Source organism: Rhea pennata, chromosome 8 (genome assembly GCF_028389875.1).
Source record: "Rhea pennata isolate bPtePen1 chromosome 8, bPtePen1.pri, whole genome shotgun sequence".
NCBI lineage: Eukaryota > Metazoa > Chordata > Aves > Rheiformes > Rheidae > Rhea > Rhea pennata.
The window spans coordinates 24245515-24266732 of NC_084670.1; the positions used below are offsets into that span (position 1 = coordinate 24245515).

General features: G+C 37.2%; 2 protein-coding genes across 2 annotated transcripts in view; one reads left to right on the forward strand and one right to left on the reverse strand.

The window, feature by feature from the left end:
• Positions 1-2054: 2054 nt before the first annotated feature.
• Positions 2055-12892, reverse strand: AKNAD1 (AKNA domain containing 1). Its single transcript, XM_062581370.1, has 16 exons — positions 11795-12892; positions 11159-11218; positions 10717-10846; positions 10434-10585; positions 10258-10317; positions 9834-9967; positions 9349-9484; positions 8552-8721; positions 7932-8034; positions 7225-7337; positions 5756-5892; positions 5408-5530; positions 5208-5318; positions 4150-4255; positions 3186-3312; positions 2055-2237 (listed from the first exon to the last, which is right to left on the reverse strand). Exons 1-16 carry the CDS (start codon positions 12890-12892, stop codon positions 2118-2120), a joined length of 2880 nt encoding a protein of 959 aa, XP_062437354.1. The 3' UTR covers positions 2055-2117.
• Positions 12893-13970: 1078 nt separating this feature from the next.
• GPSM2 (G protein signaling modulator 2) overlaps positions 13971-21218 on the forward strand; it is a 30146-nt gene continuing 22898 nt past the window's right edge. The window contains exon 1 of the mRNA XM_062582156.1: positions 13971-14058. The gene's annotated coding sequence lies outside the window, so the exon portion shown is untranslated. The remainder of the gene's footprint in view (positions 14059-21218) is intronic.

Sequence of the window (21218 nt, forward strand, 5' to 3'; positions counted from 1 at the left end):
AGAGAAAAAAATGTTTTACTAATGGCAGAGTTGTACTAAGATGAACTTCTCCCCTCCAACACCTAAAATCTTAAAGTGTGCGCATGGAGGTATCTTGTAGTTTTGAAAGCTATTGTTCTCTTATTGCACATCATCTAATAAAATGGATACCGTATGCGTAAGCCCAGATCACACAAGCAGTGATGTTGGTGTGGTACCCTAGGCAATAAAGACAAATATTTCCAAGTGCAATTTATTTCTTATTTAGGTTGAATCTGGAAAAGGTTCAGAAATGACCAAAAGGACAATCAAAGGTAAGGAACAATTTCTATGTGAAATATGACTGACTAAAACGGGACTCTTGATGAAGGGGAAAATGGTGATAAAGGGGCACGTGAGGAGGTCTTGGAAAATCATGTTAGCCTGGAGACTGAAGAAGCAGTGGACATTCCCTTCCTCCCCAGCGTGTGAAGTAACAAATGAAACTTGCAGTTGTCAGGTTCAGAACAAAAGGACCTTTAGCATCTAAGACATCCTGCAATGAAGTATGACACATCTTAAATTATATGGGGTGTGTGCATGCACATGTGGAAACAGTTTGGCAGGCTCATGAGAGAAGAATCCTTACAAGCCATTCAATATAAAGATGGTGGTGTTGATTCGGAATGGCTCTGAGCTGCAGTTCGCTGAAGGCTCAGAGTATTCTGAGTAAATGTTGCTAAGTGCTTGTCTCTTTAAATACATTCTTCCCTTGGCATCTGCTGTCCAGGCGTAGGACAGCAGGTGCAGTGGTCCAGACTGAACAGAAGGTCCAGCTGTTTGTGGTGTAGAAATCTTTCTATTCTTCTTTTTATTGGATCTAGGAATCCTGCAGCAATTACTTCAATAATTAGATTCACTATGCAAACTAATAACAGGGACATTCTAAATGCTAATCTGGCTTAGGAGAGTAGCTTTTGGTTTTCCTGCACCTTGTCTTAAATAAGCTAAATAAAACAAAAACATGGATAATAAGCAGAAGCAAATTAGGTTATAAGGATATGCAGTAAGAGCCTGAGGGAGAAAAAGGTTAACAATACTGTTGGATGTAGAGTGTGGAGGAGCCCTGAAAAAGCATTGATTCACGTTTATAAATCAACAGTATGCAGCAGCAGGGTTAGCTATAACAGCTTGTAGGAAGCCAGTCTAGATGATCTCTGTATTCACTACCTGATTTATCCACTCAGGGATCGCAGAAAACAACTGTTCTTAAAATGCATCTGTTTGAAAAATGCATCTTCTATCTTAAAGTGGCAGTTTCAATCAGTTTCTAAATAATTTGGAATTGCTTTAATGAATAGCATCCTTACTACAAGGCTATTTGCTATCTGCTTGCTTTTAATCACTACAGTTAACTGTATTTCAGAATACAAATAACTACTTTCCTTGGCTTACTGCATTTTTACAGTATTCTAAAATTTTGCAACCCACTTACCATTAGCTAAACTCGCAAACCTAGATGTACGAGAGAAGGTAAGGATACCACAGTGAAGAAACTGACAGTATAACTTGGGAATACATGGACAACAGCTGGTATTACTCAGTTACTGAGACATGCAAGGAAATACCTTAAATGTGAACCATTCTCAACATGTGCCACTTAACATGTAATTTTCTTTTTTAACTATGATTTGCTATTAATAGCATGATGCACAGAGGTGTTTCAGGAGAAGAGATGGCTTCCTTTGCTGGTGCACTTAAGCAGCTGCTGTCAAGATTTGGGAGAATTACATGCAATAATGACTGATGTCCTTATTTTCCTGTTTCAACAACAACAACAACAAAAGTCAGAGGTTTAAAAGCTAACCTTGCTTGTTCAAGCCAATTTTTTAAAGCTACCTTAAGTGAATGCTTAGAGAAGAATGGCAGCTATAGAGCAGAAACAGGGGTTAGCCAACATAATAATTCTACTCTCAGTAGAATCAGTAACTTGTTTTCCAGTTCTGAGACTGTATGTAAACATATGGAATACCATCATATATTCTAGTAGTGATAGTCACAAAACGAGTTGACTTTTTAATATTTGTATTTATTATTCTATATTTGTAGAGATACTTTGTTTGCTCATTTACAAGTATACAGTATTTCAAGCTGGGTAATTAAAGCTGTTTGCTTCTAACTTTAGCTAGATCTTCTGAAACTGCTTGTACCATTCGTTCTGTAGTTTTCTTCAAACTGTTTGCTGTCTGTATAGCATGATCCAGAGCAGAACTTAAAATCTGTTGGGAATAATCAATATTAGCATAGCTATATTTTAAGACAAATGTTTCCACAGGTATAGAACAGAATGAAAGGGAAGTTTAATTAAGGTTCTTTTGTAGCATATTCAACTGATCTATTTCAAATATGTGTTGAAAAGTAAAAATTCTGGGTTGTGTGGTAGGCTACTCCAGGATTCAGGCTGGAAGTGCCGGCTATTTTTAAAATGTAATTCATTGCACTGAGGGATATTTTCACGTTTCTAAAGTAGCAGCCTCAATGTAGTGCATGTCTGTAGTATGAGATGGTTGTCCCATTTCCTGCACCCCCAGTTCTGGTAGCAGTTAATGTGGCTAGAGTTGACACTTTTTTTTTTCAGTCTACAAAACATAATTCCAGAGGCAGGATCCATTCCTCCTTTTATGGCATCTTTCCCCATTTATACAGAGATTAAATGGCATAAAAAGTCTTCAAAATACTTGTAGGAAGGAATATATTGGAGTGAAATCCTTAGATGTGGAATCAGTTTAGAACATCCAGATGGCCGAGAATGTGCATATACTGCCTGCAGCGTTTAAATGAAACTGCGGGCCAAGAAGCTGCGCCTGTGATGGGAGAGTGAGGGTGTATAGGTGGCTTAAAGCCATTTTAGTGCACTCTGCCTAACAGTTCTGTAAATTCTTTGTGTCTGACAGGTACAATGCAGAATCTCTTACAGAGACTACTGTATAACAATACTTAAATGGTTTCCTGTATTCACACAAGTTACAGTACTATACCTTTAACTGAAGTTTATTTGGATTTCAATATAGTAAAAAACTTCATCTAAAATGCAGATTTTTTTTCCCTTATTCCATCTTGTCTTATCCTGTTCTCTCCAAATGGACAAGGCAAGCTTAGACTATAATAATCACTTTTCTAAGGATGTTCAAAAGTGCCATGACAGGATTTGCATTCGAATTGCTCACATTTTTGTTCCTGATGTTTACTGCTGATTTGCTTCCAGGAGTCGTCTTTCTGGGTAGGTACTGAGGTGAAAGGATAACTGTATCATACATGCTTGAATAGCAGGTTTTGGCAGTCTCCATGTTTTGCCTAAAGGGTATATACAAGTGTGTATATAGAGAGAATAAAATATGTACAATTTTAGCAGCCAAAAGAAAATTTAAACTATGAATTAGATATTTATACCTTGTTAGTATGTTTGCTTGCAAGTTAATTTTATAGTGAATACAATTTTTCATTTAATCATAAAACATAGCTCAACTTGTGTTGCATGTGCACTGCAGTGAGATAGTAAACACTGCAGAATGCAGGGTCAGGAAAATCTCTCATAATGGCAGAGAGCTATCGCTTCCTTGATGCTGTAACCGTTTCTCACAAAGTAGTCTGTCACTGATTCTTAAGTGCAGTTGTCATATGTCCAGACAGTTACTACAATGGTGTAATGTGCTCTCAAAACTGTGGTCACAAAAAAGTTTGAGTTTTAGTCTAGTCTGTGTAATAGTTAAGAATCTATTTTACTTCAGTCTCCTACTGTAACATTAAGGACTATTATTTGTAAAGAAAGAATTGGTAGCAAACAGAATTGCATCTTAATTAATACAAACTCACTCCTGCATCTGTGAATGTGACATCCTCTTAAAGTGAGGGGTTTCTTTTGTTTTTGTTTTTTTAGTCAAACAGTTTGTCAGCTAAAGAGGTTACTGACATTGATTCTTCACTGAATTAGAAAGATGGAAGAACTACTAGAAGAATTACTGACACTTGCTCTTATGGTAAATTTCATTAGTGAGTAAAATTCTAATCTACAGCATGTTCTGCAAAGCATTGCCACTGCTTACGATACTAGTGATTTTTTTGTTTCCATGATGAGTCTTTAATAATTACAGCTACTGTTCTACTGCTTATATAGCAATTGTTATAGCTTACCTTTGAGAACATCTATTTACAAGTTGGTGTGGTGGTTTATTTCTGTAAGCCTTTTGAGTGGAGATTCTCTTCTGTGAATAATCTGAAAATGTTGAAGCCATGCTTACTACAAAAACAGAAAAATTAATTTTGTATATATTTAAAACATTTTTCTGTTTATTATTTATAATTTATTCAGTTACCATAAACAACTACAATAATGACATCTACATCTTCTATACATTTTTTTTTAATTCAGTTTACTATCACTGCAAAGTAAATATGGTTATCAAGCTTTCATAAATGAGGCTAAATTATCCTTGTTGCATTTCCTGTTGAATTTGGTTCTTCAGTAAGTATACACAGATTTGTATTCCACTCCATTCAGTGGAACACTGCAAGGGGAGGAAGTGTAGTGTTACCACAGACTATTATAATCCTAATAATTAAATTAATACTACTTGGATTCATAGTGTTTTATAGTCTTAATATTGAGAAGTAAGTAATATTTGCTGCTTGTTCCTGAAAAACACATTATTTCTTCCTATTGTACAGATATGGGGGGAGAGAGGAATCTAGGAAGTAGGTGACTTTAAAAGCTTAGATGTTCAACATCTTTAAATATTAGGCTTTCCTTGACCTTACTGAAAGTCATGCACAATTTCAGTGTAGAGCTGAAATTTCTGCTTATACAGATCATTAGATGACAGTTAACACCCAACTTGTTGGCAGAGTAATGTCTGGTTTTACTATATTTCTTTTCCCATGTGGTACCGGAAAACTGGAGGTATTCTTGTTACAAGTGACATATGGAAGGAACAACTTTGACAAAGAACCAGAGAAGGGTAAAGCTATTGTGCACTGGAATGAAACTCAGCTATCTATGTAAAAGTTGGATTTGCTGATATTACCCTTCAGGAGTTACACCCATCCACTGTTTAGATTCAGTGCTACTGATTGCTCATACCAAATTAAATTTGGCCTGTCACTGTAAATACTGGTATGGGCAGGCAGCATAGCATTATGCCCTGTAATCTAGTTTGTGTTTTGTAGTTATTTCAGTAAGACCTCATACTTACAAGTTAAACTGGAAATTTTATTTCTACATAGGGCACAAGACTGAGCAAACTCTTTACAATTCCTGAGTTTAAGTTGATCTCTGCTTCCTCTAGTGCATCTGTCTTTAATTCCTGAAAACAATGACATTGAGGTTAAAACCCAGGACACTATAAACAGCAATATTTTTATGTAGGCTTAAATATTTTTGCAATCATTATACCTTTTCTCTCTTCTTGTGATCTTGTATTGAATGTCTTGTAATTTTCAGTCTCATAGTTCAGAAATTCCTCACTTTGTGAATCATTGTAAGAATCACATGCTGAGATGTCTTCTGAATCACTGCCTAAATCCCCAAAATGTATTAAAAAGGTCTGAAATAAATACTAGAAATTACGGCTTATTACCTAGGTACTTATCTGTCTTTCAGCACCATAATTTCTGAGCCCTTTACTACCATTAACATTACTGCAGTTCAAAGTATTTTTTTCCCTGTTTTCCTCCATTTTATGCATAGATTCAGTAATAGATATAAGCAGAGTTCTGGCCTTTGCATGCCACTGCTACTTACTCAGGTTAGTATCTGATAAATCGGTTGGTCTTCCTGGAATGAAGATTGAACATCTCCCAGTTTTCCTTTCCTGGATGCTTTCATTACTTTGAGCATGAGAACATCTCCCAGTTTTCCTTTCCTGGATGCTTTCACTACTTTGAGCATGAGAACAGAGTATTTTAATTACATGTTAATACTTGTATGACAAGCCTTATGAACATGCTACTGTTTGACTACTGCTTAGTTAAAAAGCAAATTTACTCCTAGGAAAAATTCTATTCATATAAGTTATCTGAAAAGGTGGAAGTAGAAGCTTAAATTTAAGTTAAGCAATCACAAATTAATTACATCTTTAATGAAAGGACACTGATTTACCTGTTAAATATCCTTTAAGTAAAAGATGATAAGCCCATCTCTGTATAGCAGAGTGTAATGAAATTCTGTGTATTCACATAAAGTGTCCACAGATTGCATCAAAATATTATCAAGGGTAAGGATGATGTAGTTTCTGAATGAGTAAATTTAGGCTATTTTTAGGGGTTTTAATGTACTGCTTGTAGGGAATTACAGGAATATTTGAAACATACCTTCTGACAGAATACAGTTCCTTGTTTGCCATATTTGTAAAATGTATTTTAAATTTAGGCTGTACAGTATCATCAAACTTATTTGAAGATTTTTCCACCCATTCATGAAAACAGTGATCAGAAGACTAAGCTGATTTTTCTTAAATGAGAGAGAAAACTGGAAGCTAGGTGAGTTTTACTGGATAAATACTAACATCTACTCAATAATATAATCTGAGAGTGTATTTATCTTGTGCTTACCTTTTTCCTTTAAGTATATTTAGATGAATATTGTGTTCTACACTGCACATATTATAAGATCTAGTCTTGGACGGAGATATAATTTGCCAAGAATTCAAACTCCTGAATAAACCGTACAGAATTACTTTATCACGTTGACATTTCTGTAAATAAGCTTTAGGGATTGAACTTTATACTTGAAATCTACATGGATTTATCAATATGCTTGCTCTCCATGGCCACCAGGTTAGTTCATAATAATCATTATTCCAAATATTTTTAGTTGCCAAAAACTTTGCAGTCATCCCTAGTCAGGTTGCTGAAATGTATCCCTGAATAGAGACAGAACGTAAAGCCTTTTCGTGCACTATTAAAATAAGTTTGTGCCATTTAAGTTCCAGAAACCATTGCTCTTGCTGAGAAGAGCTACTTTGTAACATGAATATAATCCTGTTTTTGCTAAAATCAGAGGGAGTTTTGCCATTTCTCGGAGGTCTGGTATACTGCATAAACTGGTGATACAACAGAGAGCTGCTTGTTACTATATCATCCTATCATTTTATATATATTAAAGATGTTATTCAGTGTTTCAAGCAGAATCCAGTATACAAACATCTGGGTGCATCCATTCAGCCACATAAAACCACTTTTGCAACTAGGCAAAATATGTAATACACTTACTTTTCCATATTTTTTTCATCTGCATTACATTTTTTACTTAATTTACTCTGACTGGGGGATCCAAGACCTTCAGCACCATGTATTTTCTTAGGTGAAGGAAATCTCTGTTGCACCTAGAAGGCAAAACAAATTGATACATGATTGTGTACATTATCTTGTATGTATCAAACAAGATAGTGTGAACAATGGTATCATTTGCATGTCACTTTTAATACTGTTTTTAGTTGTCAACAACCCTACAGACTGATTTTCCTAGATACAATTCTAACTGTACAGCAGTCTGGAAAACACTGAAATATAAAACTGGGCTTAGTGTATCTTTGAGAAGGCTTAGCACATGTTTGTTCATTTCTCTCATGCCTTAAAACAAGAGTTTCTTTTTTCTTTTTACTTTTTTTCAGATAAGCAATTGCTTATAGGTCTTTCCTCCAAAAAAGTAATAAAAGGCAAACTACTCCATGTAGCTAGGTCTTTCCTAAGAGAAGCCAACTTTATCAGAATTAAAAAAAAATGTTTAGAAAGTCTTTCCTTAAATCTCTCTTCTGGCAGCCAATTCAGTAATGTTTTATGTTGTACTAGCTCAAAAGTTGGGTTGTCCCCTTGTGAAAAAACTGAAGGGAGAAATGTGTAAGTGATGATAAATGAACTCATAAAGCTGAGTATGTTCATCTAAAATGATAAATTGAATATGAAAACAGATGTCATACCATTATATTTGGAGAATGATTACTGGCTAGTAGACCTCCTTTTATCAGAGGCTCCATTTCTCTTTTGAAAGTTGATTCAGCTCTCTTCTGTAATTTCAATTGGCTAAGGAGAAACCATTTATTTTATTTTATTTTTCTAATCACATTAAGATGACTGTCACTTATCAAATACTCCCTAAAGGGGCAGGTATAGTTTCTAGAACCCTTTCACAAAGCTATGACAGAAAATTAACTAACTGCATCCTTCCTTTTTTTTTTTTTTTTTTTTTTTTTTTTTTTGTAAAACTTAGAATATCACACAAATAGGAAATAATTTTGCTGGTCATTCACATTCTGAAATTGTGTGGTTGCAATAAACTTTATACAGAGGTATGATTTAACACCTAGTGAAGCTGATGGGTTTTGGGCTTCAGGAAATACCTGCCTTATGGACCTCAAAGTAGGAATGCTGGTCTGGAAGGAATTTTTGGGTATGTAGTTAAAGAATTATATAAGAGGTTTAGTCCAGAAATACTCTACCTGGTCTCACAGATTTCAGACATCCCAACTTTCTATATTCGGCAGATAATTATAGATCAATTACCGTAACTTCAGTAGCTTTCTCTAAGTTTTATACTTACACATGTGGGTAAGGATTGCACTTGTCACCTTCTAAAAAAGGTTCATGATCTGTGTGTGGGATCACATCAACTGTATGACTCGTATTTTCCACCTTGTTGTTCTTGTGAAGAAATGCAGTTTCAGTAGCTGTTCTTTTTGCAGGATCAGTAATGCCTGAATTTCCTGAGCTCTGTATGAAGTAACCATAGTGTAAGATATATGTAGTATGTGACCATTGCATTGCAAGTACGTGACTTCTACCAGCTAGCATTTTCCGAGTGGCTCTAACTTCGGATTCAGAGAAGTTGGCTTTTAAAATACTGACAATGGAAGCATTTGGTGATATTTAATAATCCGTGGATTTGTAGAAACCTACAATGGGTTTTGTGCATTTATGATCCAGGACAAAATATGACTATATTTACCAGTAAACTTTGTTTTCTATAGCACAGTAATATATTTCTTCTTGTAGTAATTCTGCAGTTTGAGAATCTTGGACAAACCAAGTAACACTTTCTTCAAACTGAATGACAGCGATTCACTTGCAAAAACAGAAAGACAGATTTGTAGAAGTTATAATTTTTTTACTCTGAAAGCAAATGCTTTTGAAGCTAGGATTATAAATAGTCAATATAGCAATATAGCTGTGTTTATACTTTTGTTTCAGTTAGAATTAATGAAATGTGAAGGTTGGATTTCATTTAAGAATATTTGAAGTAACATGCTATTTAGAAGTATCATGCTTTTACAAAGACTAAGTGACTAAAACCTATACTGAGATTTGCATCCCTAAAACATAGAGACTAATGTAAGTTACCTCACAAAGAGAATAGGACGAATGGGCAGATTCATAAGGAGTAAGCAAAGGAGAAAAGCTGCATTTGCTGTCACCAGTCTGTTCACGGATGTCTTCAAGCATCATGCCAAGTCTAAATATTTCCCCTTCCACCTTTCTAAACACAATTGCAATACAGTTAGTGAAACCTTTGTTAAACTGATGTTTTATTTCTTACTGGTATAATGATATCAATTATTGCAATAAACAGTCCATAAGAAAAATAAATTCTAGATTTCACAGAGTCCATTTAAATACATGAATTGGTTAGATACTGCAATTTTAAGTAGGATACATAAAGCCTGAAATGAATTTTGGCCAAATCACTTCTGGCCTACCACATATAAATTAACACAATGTTTTCATTTCTGAAAAAAAAAATCCAAGAACAAATGACTTAACAGTTGTAAAATACTCAGAAAATACCAAGAATGTGCTGATGTACTACTTAATACTTATTTTCTAACCTTTCAGGATCAAACTTTCCAACATTGATAGACTTGTCCTTGTAGTTCTGCAGTTGTAAATTACGGTGCTGCTCTCTAGCTGTTAAGTAATTCTGCTCCAGGGCATCAAGGCATCTTTTCAATTGATTTAACACCTTCACCAGTAAGAAATAATTCAATTGTAAATGACATCATGATGTAGTGAGCTGTACTGATAACTACTTATGCTATGTAAGCCAGATCCTATTTGCAGTGATTAAAGAATTAAGCCACCTACCAAACCCCTTCATTTCTGCTTTTACACTCATAATTTCCATCTGAGATTTAGGAAAAAAGGGGGTTTTCTTTTGTTTGGGGAAAACAGTGACTATCTGGCCACCGATTTGCAAGTCTACAACCATTTAAAGTGCATTTTGGATGAAGGAAAATGTATAAATTGATTTACCAGATATTTGTCTTGTAAAAGGAATGTCTCTTGGGTCATATGTTTAGAGAAGTCTTCTACCTTCAAGAGAGAAGATTTCAGATTATTACTTGGGATTTTTAAAAGTGAATATGCCAAATGAACATACAATTTGTGCATTAATGCTAAGTATATATTGAAACACAGCTGGTTATTACTCTCATTTTCAGTTGGTCCGTTTGTTCCTTTAGTATTTGAGTCATTTTTTTTCCTTGGGTTAGTTCTGGCAGTAAACTGGAAGGATTTAGGCAGTGTGCTTCTACTGTACCAGCTGATGGTAATGTTGATACTGCTGCCCCACACTGTAATCCTGTATAACACAAGAGAAGATGAATCAGTTGGAATTTCTGCCCAAACCATCCATTTTACATAAAACAATAATAAAAGTCCCATAAAATTACACAAAATCATCATTTGCATAGTCACTGTAACTTCATTTACCTGCTTCAGAACAACTAAGCATAGGTTGTATAGGAATAGGAGGGTGTAATGCAAAGACCTCAGAGGGTATCTCGGTGCTTCCTGAGTAAATGGCAGAACCTGCATTTGCAAAATATGACTGAGGAAGTATCTGTTAAAATATGAAAACTTTGTTTATAGAAATGCTATATGGAACACTTATGCACATCAACTACAAAAATTTACAAATACCTCAAAATGCACAGGACAAGTTACCTATAAAATTAAATGCTTATTGTAACTACGCCATACAGTTTCATAAATTTACAGCGTCTCATTGTATAGATACTTAATGTTGTAGAAATTACAAGATTTGCATAAATGGCAGGAAAAATATGAAGATGACAAAATAGTTTGGATGAATATTTATAATCTTAAAGATAAAATAATTAATTAAGGAAGACTACTGTTTTGAGAGATTTACCTTAGGATTAAATCTCAAATGATCAGTATGATTCTGAGCATCAGCATGCTGTGTCAGCATCTTGTATACAGCCAGGAAATAACAGAGAAAATTATTAAACACTGTTAAATCTCAAATTTTACTTACGTACAAATCTAGGAAAGGACTTAGGCATTTGTACGGGTCTGTGACTGAACCCCATGAAATTGAAAAATGATGATATAATTGCTACCATAATAAAAGAAATCTTAGTAAAGTAAAATTCTTTAACATTTGTATGGGCACAGTATTAAAACTTTTTTTTAAGGAAAAAAGTTTCAATTTGAAGTACTTTGGGTGGATTTGAGTATTTGTTTATAATACTGAAAAGGAGTGTCAATGAAAAACAAAATGGTTTATAGTGAATCTCATAATAATTTGATGGGATGCTTTGTAATCACAATGTTCTGCAGTGTTATTTGTTAAACATTTTTTAATTGAAGCTTCATAGAAATCTAGTCCTACAAAATTTTACTAATAAAAGCAATTCCTAACGGAATTGATATACTCACTGATATCTATGGTTTCCCTGCCTGTTAGATATACTGGACAGAGTATTTTCTTACGGTAACATCACTCTTTACAGATACTAAGAATTTCTTAAAACACCTCATTTACCTCTAGCTGTTGCAACAGTTCTGGAACACTCATTTCTTCTTGATTCTCTACTTCAACAGAATCAAAATAGTTAATGTTTTCTACAATGTCATTCAAAATTACTGATTTACTTGGTAAAATAGGAAAGGTTTTTGTCCTTTCACTGATAGGAACTGATTTATTATTGTCATTTCTTTTTGGTACTTCAATGTCTGGAGAAATTTTAGAGAAATCAGGAAGGCAATAACGAACTTGACCTTGGCCAAATTTGAGCTCATGAGATAAACCCATTCCCTTAAATGGATCTTTTTGTTGTTCTTTTTTAGTGTTTTGAAAGATGCATGTATCTTCATTCTTACTAATTAGTGGTGGACTTTCTTGTATGTACCCACACTCAGAAGCAGTGGAAATATATCTCTTTGAAACAAGCGTATTTTCATTTAGCAAAGTTTGATCTTTCTCACCAGTGTTTATTTCCTTGTGCTTTTCTAAGCGATACTCTGCAAAGTTAGTTGTCTGTTGTTCATGAGATAAAGGCCTTTTAGCAAGTTCTGAAGTCTCAAGTTTATTCACAGTTTCATCAATACTTTCACTAAAGGATATTTCTGGTATAGTCTCACATTCAATTAACTGGCATGTGGTTATTAACTCTCCCTTAGAAAAATGACGCAAAAGGACATCAGACATTTTTGAGTCAGTGAGATGTTCCTTTCTGCTGAGTCTGCTAAAACCACCAACAGGTAATTCCTTCTGAAGAGCAGCTTCACTGCCAGGCATTTCAACTGAAATTCCAGTTGTTTCTGTGGCAAGTGTATGGTAATTGAAAACCTCTTCAGGCCGTGGATGAGTTTCATAACTTGTTGCTGCTTTTATATTTTTGTTATCTTCAGAACAGGAAATGTTTAAAAAAATATCAGAAATATGTTTTATACAGGTACAGTCACTCAAATTATCTGAATAATTGCTATGTTGACAGGTTATTCCTAGGTCTCCATCATAAGGTAAGTCTTCATTTTCCTCATCAGTTGTGTTTGTGATACAGTCTAATTCATCTGAAAATGAACTTTTCATTTGGGTTTTCATCCAGTCTGATAGATTGCCTTTTATCATAGTCTCCATATCCTGATTATACAGCATACAAATATCATTGCTTCTCAGTTTTGAGAGCACGTTTTTATTGCATGGATCAAAATCTGTAAGGTATGAGTAATAATTATTCTGTATTTAAATACAGTTGAGAATAGGATCTACTTATTTATGTCTTACACCTACGAAAGGTTTTTTGCTACCCAAGTTTACAGTCTTTAGAACTGCTCCCCTGACATGGCTGTTTTCTTCTCACACCAGTGGAAATCAGGATTAGCCAGGGAGGAAACAAGTGTGACACAAAAACAGGAGCACTGGGGAAAGGAAAGTCGGGCTCTTACTGCCAGGTAACTTGCCCTTGTGCATTAATCCCTCTGTAGAGGTAGAGACCAAAAACCTGGTAGCAGAGCCAAGGGCAGCATAGAAAAGCTGGGATATAACTTCAGTGGGGGGGGGGGGAGGTGAAAGTGGTGCTTAATAAAATTGCGTATTTCACCTCATAAAACATTTCTCTAGCCTCTGCATCCTAGGGAAAGATAGCTGCCCTTCCTTTCCCTTTAATTCCTGTCCCTCCCCCACCCCCTCAGGTACCATGCTGGGGCTCTTTAGTATAATACTGCTCCCCGTTCCGTGGCCTCCGGCGGCGGCACACCGCCGCGGCGCGTTCTCCAGCGGTGCCGGCCTGGCCCTCGGGACGGTTACCTGGCTGTCAGTCCCTGCTGCTCCTCGAGGGAGCCTGGCCGGGGCTCCCTGCGCCTGCCCCTGCTGCTGCGGCCGGCAATGGCCGCTGCGCACTGGCTGCTGTTTAACGGCCGGGGGGGGGGGGGGGGGGGGGGGGGGAAGGAGCCAGTCGCCGCCGGGCGGCCCCGTGACGAGACCCCCGCCCCGCGCGGCGGCCCCGCCCCGCCCTCTCTCCCCATTGGCTCCCGCGAATGATGCGGGTTTCCGGGGGGGGGGCGGGGCGGCGGCGCGTGCGCCCACGGCCGCGGCTCGCGTGGGAGAGCCGTTGGCCGCCCCGACGGGGGGAGGGGGGCGCGGCGCCAGCGGATTGGTGAATTCGAAGCGCGGCTGCGCGTGGGCGGGCGCCGTTGGTGGCGCCGCGCCCCGCCCCGCCCCGCCGCTGTCGCTCTGGAAACTGCCCCGGTGCTGGGGGGCGGCGGGCGGACCCCGACCTGCCGCGGCGGCGGCCTGGCCCCAAGGTGAGGCGCGGCGCCCGCGGCGAGCGGAGAGTCGCGGCGCGGCCGGCTGGGGTGGGACCGCGTCGCGGGGGCCGTCGGGTTGCGGGGGGGGGCCGGGCCACACCTGCTGGTGGCGGCAGGGCGAGCGCCTCTGGTCCACCGTCTGCAGCGGCCTTCCCCGCAGGGCGGCTGCGGGGCGCCCCGCTTTGCCGGCGGATAAACTCCTGCATAACCAGGCCTGATGAAGCTGCCCTTTGGGACCTGAAGTGCAGCGTCCCTAAGCGACCCTCCTTTCGGGTGCCTCGCATGGCTGCTTAGCATCGGACGTTACTGCAGTCTTTTAATACCCAGAGCGGTGGAACGAGAACTCGAGCGTGCTGTCCCCGCTCTCTTGTGAGCAAAAGCACCAGCCTTTGCTGCTTGTAATAACTGAGAAATTGTCCTTGTTTCTCCAAAGTGGTGTGGTAGTAAAAAGGTCTAAGAATTTGAGTTGGAAACGACATTGTGGCATACCTAAACCCGAATATTACCAGATGCGTCTCACCTTGTTTTGCTTAGCCTGGGGAACTATTGCCTTTGCTAGTCTTTCGTCATTCCTCCATTTTCTTGCTTTTTAATAGTTTTTAGAGGGAGGGGGGCATATCATTAAACAGAAACTATTATTTATCTCTTTATTGACCTGATATCAAAGACATGAATTATTCTCCACCTTGAACTGCTTCCCTCCCCCTTCCAAGCCTTTCTAAGCCTAATGTGCTGTTCCTATTAGATTCTCGCCAGCAGGCTGCATAGTGCATGCATCCTGGGTTGCCATGGAGAGCTGTGCAGTCATCTCAGAAGGACTTGGCGAGTCCTGCATCACAAAAAGACCAATTAAGAGATTGCAGACTCTGCTTAAATTTTGCATGGAAACTTTGTACTTTTTGTTTGTAGTAAGTCATAATTTTGTTAGAGCTGAAAATGTCAGCAAAAATGGCATCTTTACCATGCAATCCTTGTAAATTCTTTGCTTATAGATTTTATTTCTGTGTTTACTTGGGCCAATGCTCCCTCTTACCAGTTCTGTCAGTGGTTACCCAAACTGGAAAGACATTATACTCCCAATTACTTCTGTATAAAATTTGCACAGAAACCATATGATACTTAAGGTAGTTTTATAAGACTAGAAGAGACCTATGCAAGTCAAGTCTATTGCTTTGACAGTTTATTTGCCCTTGTAACTCTTTCAAGCATCTTGAAACTATTTCAACTTGTACATTTCTGCTGCTCCTTCTGGAGAAGTACTTCAGAATTTGCTGGTTAGAAGGTCAAACTGATTTTGAAAAGGCATTCGTGGCCATCTTTGTTCCTGTGCTGTCATTGTCTCTTGGCCTACATGGTCCTCTCCCGTCTCTTCTCCCGTCTCTTCTCCCGTCTCTTCTCCCGTCTCTTCTCCCGTCTCTTCTCCCGTCTCTTCTCCCTGCATTTAGAGACCATTCTTAGACTTTCTTTTGGTAGTTAGCAGGCCAGGCCAGCCTCTCCTCCAATGAATGCTGAGTTAAAGCATTGCAAAAAATTGGAAAAACAATTTATTTCGGCTTATTTTAGAGGAGAGTGATAAAATTCTAAAAATGAGTCTCGTGTCTTATACCTTGTCAGAGAGGTAGTTTCTTATTATTTTGCCAGAACTGTTTCAGATGTCAATTTTGGACCTTTTCTCATCAACTGACAACATCAGATCCATTTTTGTAGATGGAGGCTCCTCAGATCCCAATATGCACTATGGCTTGGAGTAGTAGTTAGGAAAAGATATATTAAGAAACAAGTATTTTTCTAAAAATTGCTATTGATCAGTAAGTTTAACTATTGAACTTGTGGAGGAGTTTTTCATGTTTTACAGCATTTATTGGGATTCTTCGCTTTTGTTAAAATAATTGTTTTTAGTTTCTCTTGTTTTTTTAAAGTTACATAATCTGTTTTACTTTCTTCAATAGTCATTCGTGCCCAGATCTGATGACTATAGTTTTGGTTTTAGTTGTCTTTAATGTTAACATATTAATGAAGTTATTTTTGTTTAAAGAGTAAGTATTGATCATATGACTTCCTGAAAGATTAACATCTTACGGCTATCGCTCTTCACGTGAATGAAAGAATAGAGAGAGAATCAATTGAAGAAAAAAAAACTCGTAACTTTTCTATAGGCATTTAACAGCAAGTCAGCTGTAAACATGACTTCATCAAAAAAAAAAAGTACTGCTTTGTGGTAGACCCACAAAATTAGGAATGTAAGATACAGAAAAATATGAATGTAAAAATTGGTAAGGGATGGTCTGAAACATATGTAGTACCTGTAAAATAATCACAACAGCCTCCTAAGACTCAAATCTGACAGTGTTTGGAGTATATGTTTCTTGTTCATACAATTAAAATTGTGTGTTTTATAGACCTACTAATGTGGAGGAAGAACTTGCATGTGGCTGAGTTACAGGGAAAATGTTCATGGTCTACCACAAAAACTCACCAAATCTTTGCAAATTTTTTTCTTTTTCTGCTTGCTTACATTTTCTCTACTATCGTCCTGGTAGTGTGCTGGTAGAAATTTTGTTCTTTGCATGCAAAACTTTGGAGCCTGTACCAAACCTTGCAATCACTGGCTTTTTTGAAGACAGGTACAGTGTTGTGACCAAGAGTATTTGTGTGATAATGTATAAATATAATGGATAGATCTGTGTGCAGTAGAGGTAAAAGGGAGCCCAGTTTAGTATCTGTCATTTACAAGAAACTGAAAAAATGCATTTGAATAGCTTTTGAATAGATTTGTGCCTGCAGTCCCAATGTTAGGATAAATATGCAAAGCAAATTACAACTGACCACCTCAACAAATACTTTTTCTTTGAAATTTCTTAAGCAAAGTGGCATAAATAAACTGTACTTGTAACTATAGGAAGCAAACTACAAGAAAAACAAAACATATTCTTCTCACCACACATGTATTTGTCCTATACATAGGATGTAAGTGCGTGTTTTTTGATTGTAGACAAATAACTGAGAAAAGTTGCTTCTGTATTTCTGGGATGGGATTTTTCTCCTCATCTGTAGTATGTTGTAAATACTTGAGAATTGAGGGGATGTGTGACACACTGAGCAATACTGCTGACAGTTAGCTGTTGTGGGTCATTTTAATTGTGTAATATAGGTTCTGTCAGAGCTGTGGCTGTTCCTTGTAGGATAACGACGGTTGCTGGTGTGGTGATGAGTTCTTTACACTGGGTGCTTGCTGAGTCTGAATGAGCATCACAATGTGAAATGGGAACTTTGATGTATCAGCTGTAGTCCGTCATGTAGACGTGCTGTTCTATTTTATTGCCCTTGATTCTAAAGGTTTTTGTTTTTGATTCGTGGAATCTTAAAATTAATTTCATCTTATTTCTGCAAAGTGCTGCATAATCTGTCTGTTTGCTTTCTTTTAAGTACCAGGCTCTCTTTTTTAAAAGATGGGGTGTTATACATTTAGCTAAGCTAAATGGAGTATTTTATTGGAAAGCTTTGTGATCAATGCACTGTATCAGTTGAGCACAAATAGTCAACATTTTGCACTGAACTTTTCCCATCTGGTGTTCTTTCTCATCATTTAATGTGCTCCATTTCCCAAACTGAAGGTACTTCAGTAAATGCCCTGCTGGCTGGGAGAGGCTTGAAGTCTATTTCTAGTGCACGTTCATTTGCATGATGACAAGCAGAAAGAGTGATGCTCAAATTTGAGATCAGATATCGGTAACAAAACTCTTACCGTTTTTGTGGTAATATGATTTAACCTTGTGCTAAGAATGAAAGAATCACAAGTCATTTGGCTTGAAATTACTTTGTTATGAGCTGCTATTGAAGCCCATTGTGGCATTTTAAAATCACAGATCTCATCTCCAATTGTTGGATGTTTGGAAGGAAGGCTGCAAGCAGCACAGTATTTGTTTTCAGCCAGAGAATGACAAGATATAAAAACTTAGAACTCATTAATTTGTTCAAAAATAGAAATAAAGGGATCCTAATAGCTTGATATATTAAATATGTGGAAAATTACCAGCTATTTGTATTTTGTTCTTAAGACATGAAGAGCTGTGGTAGTAGAATGTTACCTTGAACACTTAATCTTGTTTCATTTAGAATTTGTTTTTAGTTGCCTGATGAGATTTATTATAGGGACACAAGTTGTGTTGTGCTGCTGGCACTTACTCTCTTCCTTTCTTGTTTTGCCACAGTGTACAATTGCCATGCTTCAGAACTGAAACAGATGGCTTACGTAAACTAAATGTAGGGATATCCTTACAATAAAAATTCTTGTGGTTACTTGTGCTGGCTACACCCAGTTCTTTAACTTGCATACTGGATAATAATTACATATATTAAGTAGCAGGCTGATTTCCAGCTAAATACTAATTTTATTAAAAAGGATTATTCTCTTCTGGAAAGAAACCATGATTTAGGCACTGAGAAGTCCATCTTTGCATCATTGAACATTGATGTTTAATATGCTCAAAAATCAGTCTAGTATTACTTGTTTCTGCCCTTTCTCTGTGTATTATTCTGTTTGATAGAAGTATATGCTAGATTTTTTTTGTTGTTGTTTTGGCAACAGTATTTTCCAAGCCTGTAGCAAAATGCCTACACTGTTGCCAGATGCCTTAAAGATTTCTATTTATATACCTGATGCTACTGGAGAGTGGCTAGTAGGGCATTCACTCAAATTGATGAGACTTGTACTGATGACAGTACTATGATGAATTTACTAGTAATGAGAATATAAGTTATTTGTCACTTACGTATTGCGTCATTCTGCTAAGTTCCTGGTGTCTCTTTCAGCTCTTAATTAAATTGGAAATTCACAGTGCATCTACAATGATTCCACTATAATTAATGTTTTTACATTTCATTGTGGTTGCTGGGTGAAAATACTGTGTTTAGTGTGAGTGATCATTTCCACCTGAATGTGAGGAAAAACTTCTTTACTGTGAGGGTGATAGAGCACTGGAAAAGTTGCCCAGAGAGGTTGTGGAATCTCCTTCTTTAGAGATAAGAGATAATTCAAAACCCACCTGGACACAATGCTGTCCAGTGTGTTCTAGGTGACCCTGCTTGAGCGGGGGTGATGGTGGGGGTTGGACTAGATGATCTCCAGAGGTCCCTTCCAACCTCAACCATTCTGTGATTGTGTGTGAGATTCTGTGAGTAGAGATATCTGATTCTCACCAGAAATTTGAATGTTGCTTAGCTGGAAGTTTTTAATTTTTCTCCAGTTTCTGGTATGCTATAGTTTTCTCTTGTTGCATAGCGTATATGCACTTTGTATCCTCCTGCTTGGGTGTTTTGAATGGAAGGAAAAGTAAACAACTCTTAAGAATGTGGGTGAGCTTCTTTCTGACTCAGTGTAGGAAGAGACTCCTGGAATCAATCATCACAGCTGTGTTTTTTTTTTTTTTTTTTTTTTTTTTTAATGATCTGGCAAAAATAACTTGTGTCAGTAAGACTCTGGTAATGTTTTAGGTTGGTAACTGTAAGTAGTAATGCTAGGCAAGCAACAGGCCTTACTTGTTAAAGGAAACATTTGCACAACCAGTTAACAACAAAGAGGAAAAAGAGGAAAAAAAAAAAAAAAGCAGAGCTTAAAAGGCTTGCCATCTTGTAGACTTTTAGCTGTACTTAAAGCCTTAAATTCTGCTGAATCAGATGCTGTACAAACATGAAAGAAAAAATCTCCTTCTAATAATCAAGATACATGGGAAGTAGGTATGGATAATGCTAGAGGGTGTGTAGAAAAGCTTCTGGACTTTTGTTTGCCTTTAATAGAATGTTGTATAAGTGAAGGCATCTGGTCTGTTATGCTGAAAAGAGATGTGAATGGAGGGAGAATCGGGAGGAATTAGCATAGCTGAAAGGACAGATAGGAAATGAACCTTTTCTTATGCATATTTAGAACTTGCCATGCAGCAAGGTCAGTGTGGTTTAGGTAACAAAAAATTAGGTCAAAGCTTTTTAGAAAAAGGGTGATAAATTAAATATCTGCACTGTTACCACAGTTGTCATAATGCAGCATTATGTTAGTGATTAGATAATAAACGTTGGGCTTTACTCTGGAGCTGTGTTCTTTTAGCGTTGACCTCATGTCCAGCTTTATTATTAGCTGTGGGTACAGTGAGACCTTGAATGTGGTTTAGTGGCAAGACTTAGGAGGATTTCATTGTTAAGACCGTTTGTTCCATTAAGTTTATTAAAAATATATAAATATATATTTTTAAATATAAACTTAAAAGCAATTATATTTTATAATTATGTATCTAATCTTATAAAGTAGCTGTGTATTTTTATGAAGTATTTGCATTACTTTTGTATAGGCTTTTTAAATCTTTTTAGTCAACTTCTTTTACAGTCCTGCTCTTGCTTGCAGTCCTGGGCATATTTGTACTCCTTTGTTACTAGGGAGTCTCTCATGCAGCAGTCCTGTTAGTGAATTAATCCCAAAGAAAGACAGTACTGAATTAACACAACCTCAGATTATTAAGGTAAACTACTTGGATGAAAAGCCTTCTCTTCCTTTTGGGTAAATGTGGTATTAGAAACAAATTGCGGAGAAAAGCAAACAGCGGAATCAGTAGAAAACTCAGGTTCATTACAGATAATGAGAGTATTTGTATCACTTTTCATTTAGCAATTACTTTAATTTTTAAGGGAGTTAATCTGTATCATAGCTTCTGTTATTATTCTACTCTTTGATAATCTCTGTGCTTCTGCTGACTTGTAGTTATCCTGAAGTAATTACAAGTTTTGGGCATTAACTGGCTATGAAGAGATATGAAATAATTTCATAGATAATGGATCTTTAGAGCCAAGTTTACAAACTTCACTACCGTAAATCTGATCTTTCTGATTCAGAGTAAGTAGTTAGCTGTGCTTCCATCTGTCCTGGCAATAAAATGCCTGTCTAGTCATATTCTGTCAGTTGCAGCTTTTTTCTTTTTTCTAGTCAGGAGCTGATGATTTCTTATATAAAAAATAGCTCCCACGGGAGCTGGGAAAAGGGGAAGAAACTTCACATTCCTTGTTTATTAAAGTCCCATACTTGTGGAGCAGTGGTTTCCCATTCTGTCGTGTTAATGTTTGGTATGAGCTGCACTCAAGGAGTGTGCTGAAAAGAATGCCAAGCCTGTGAG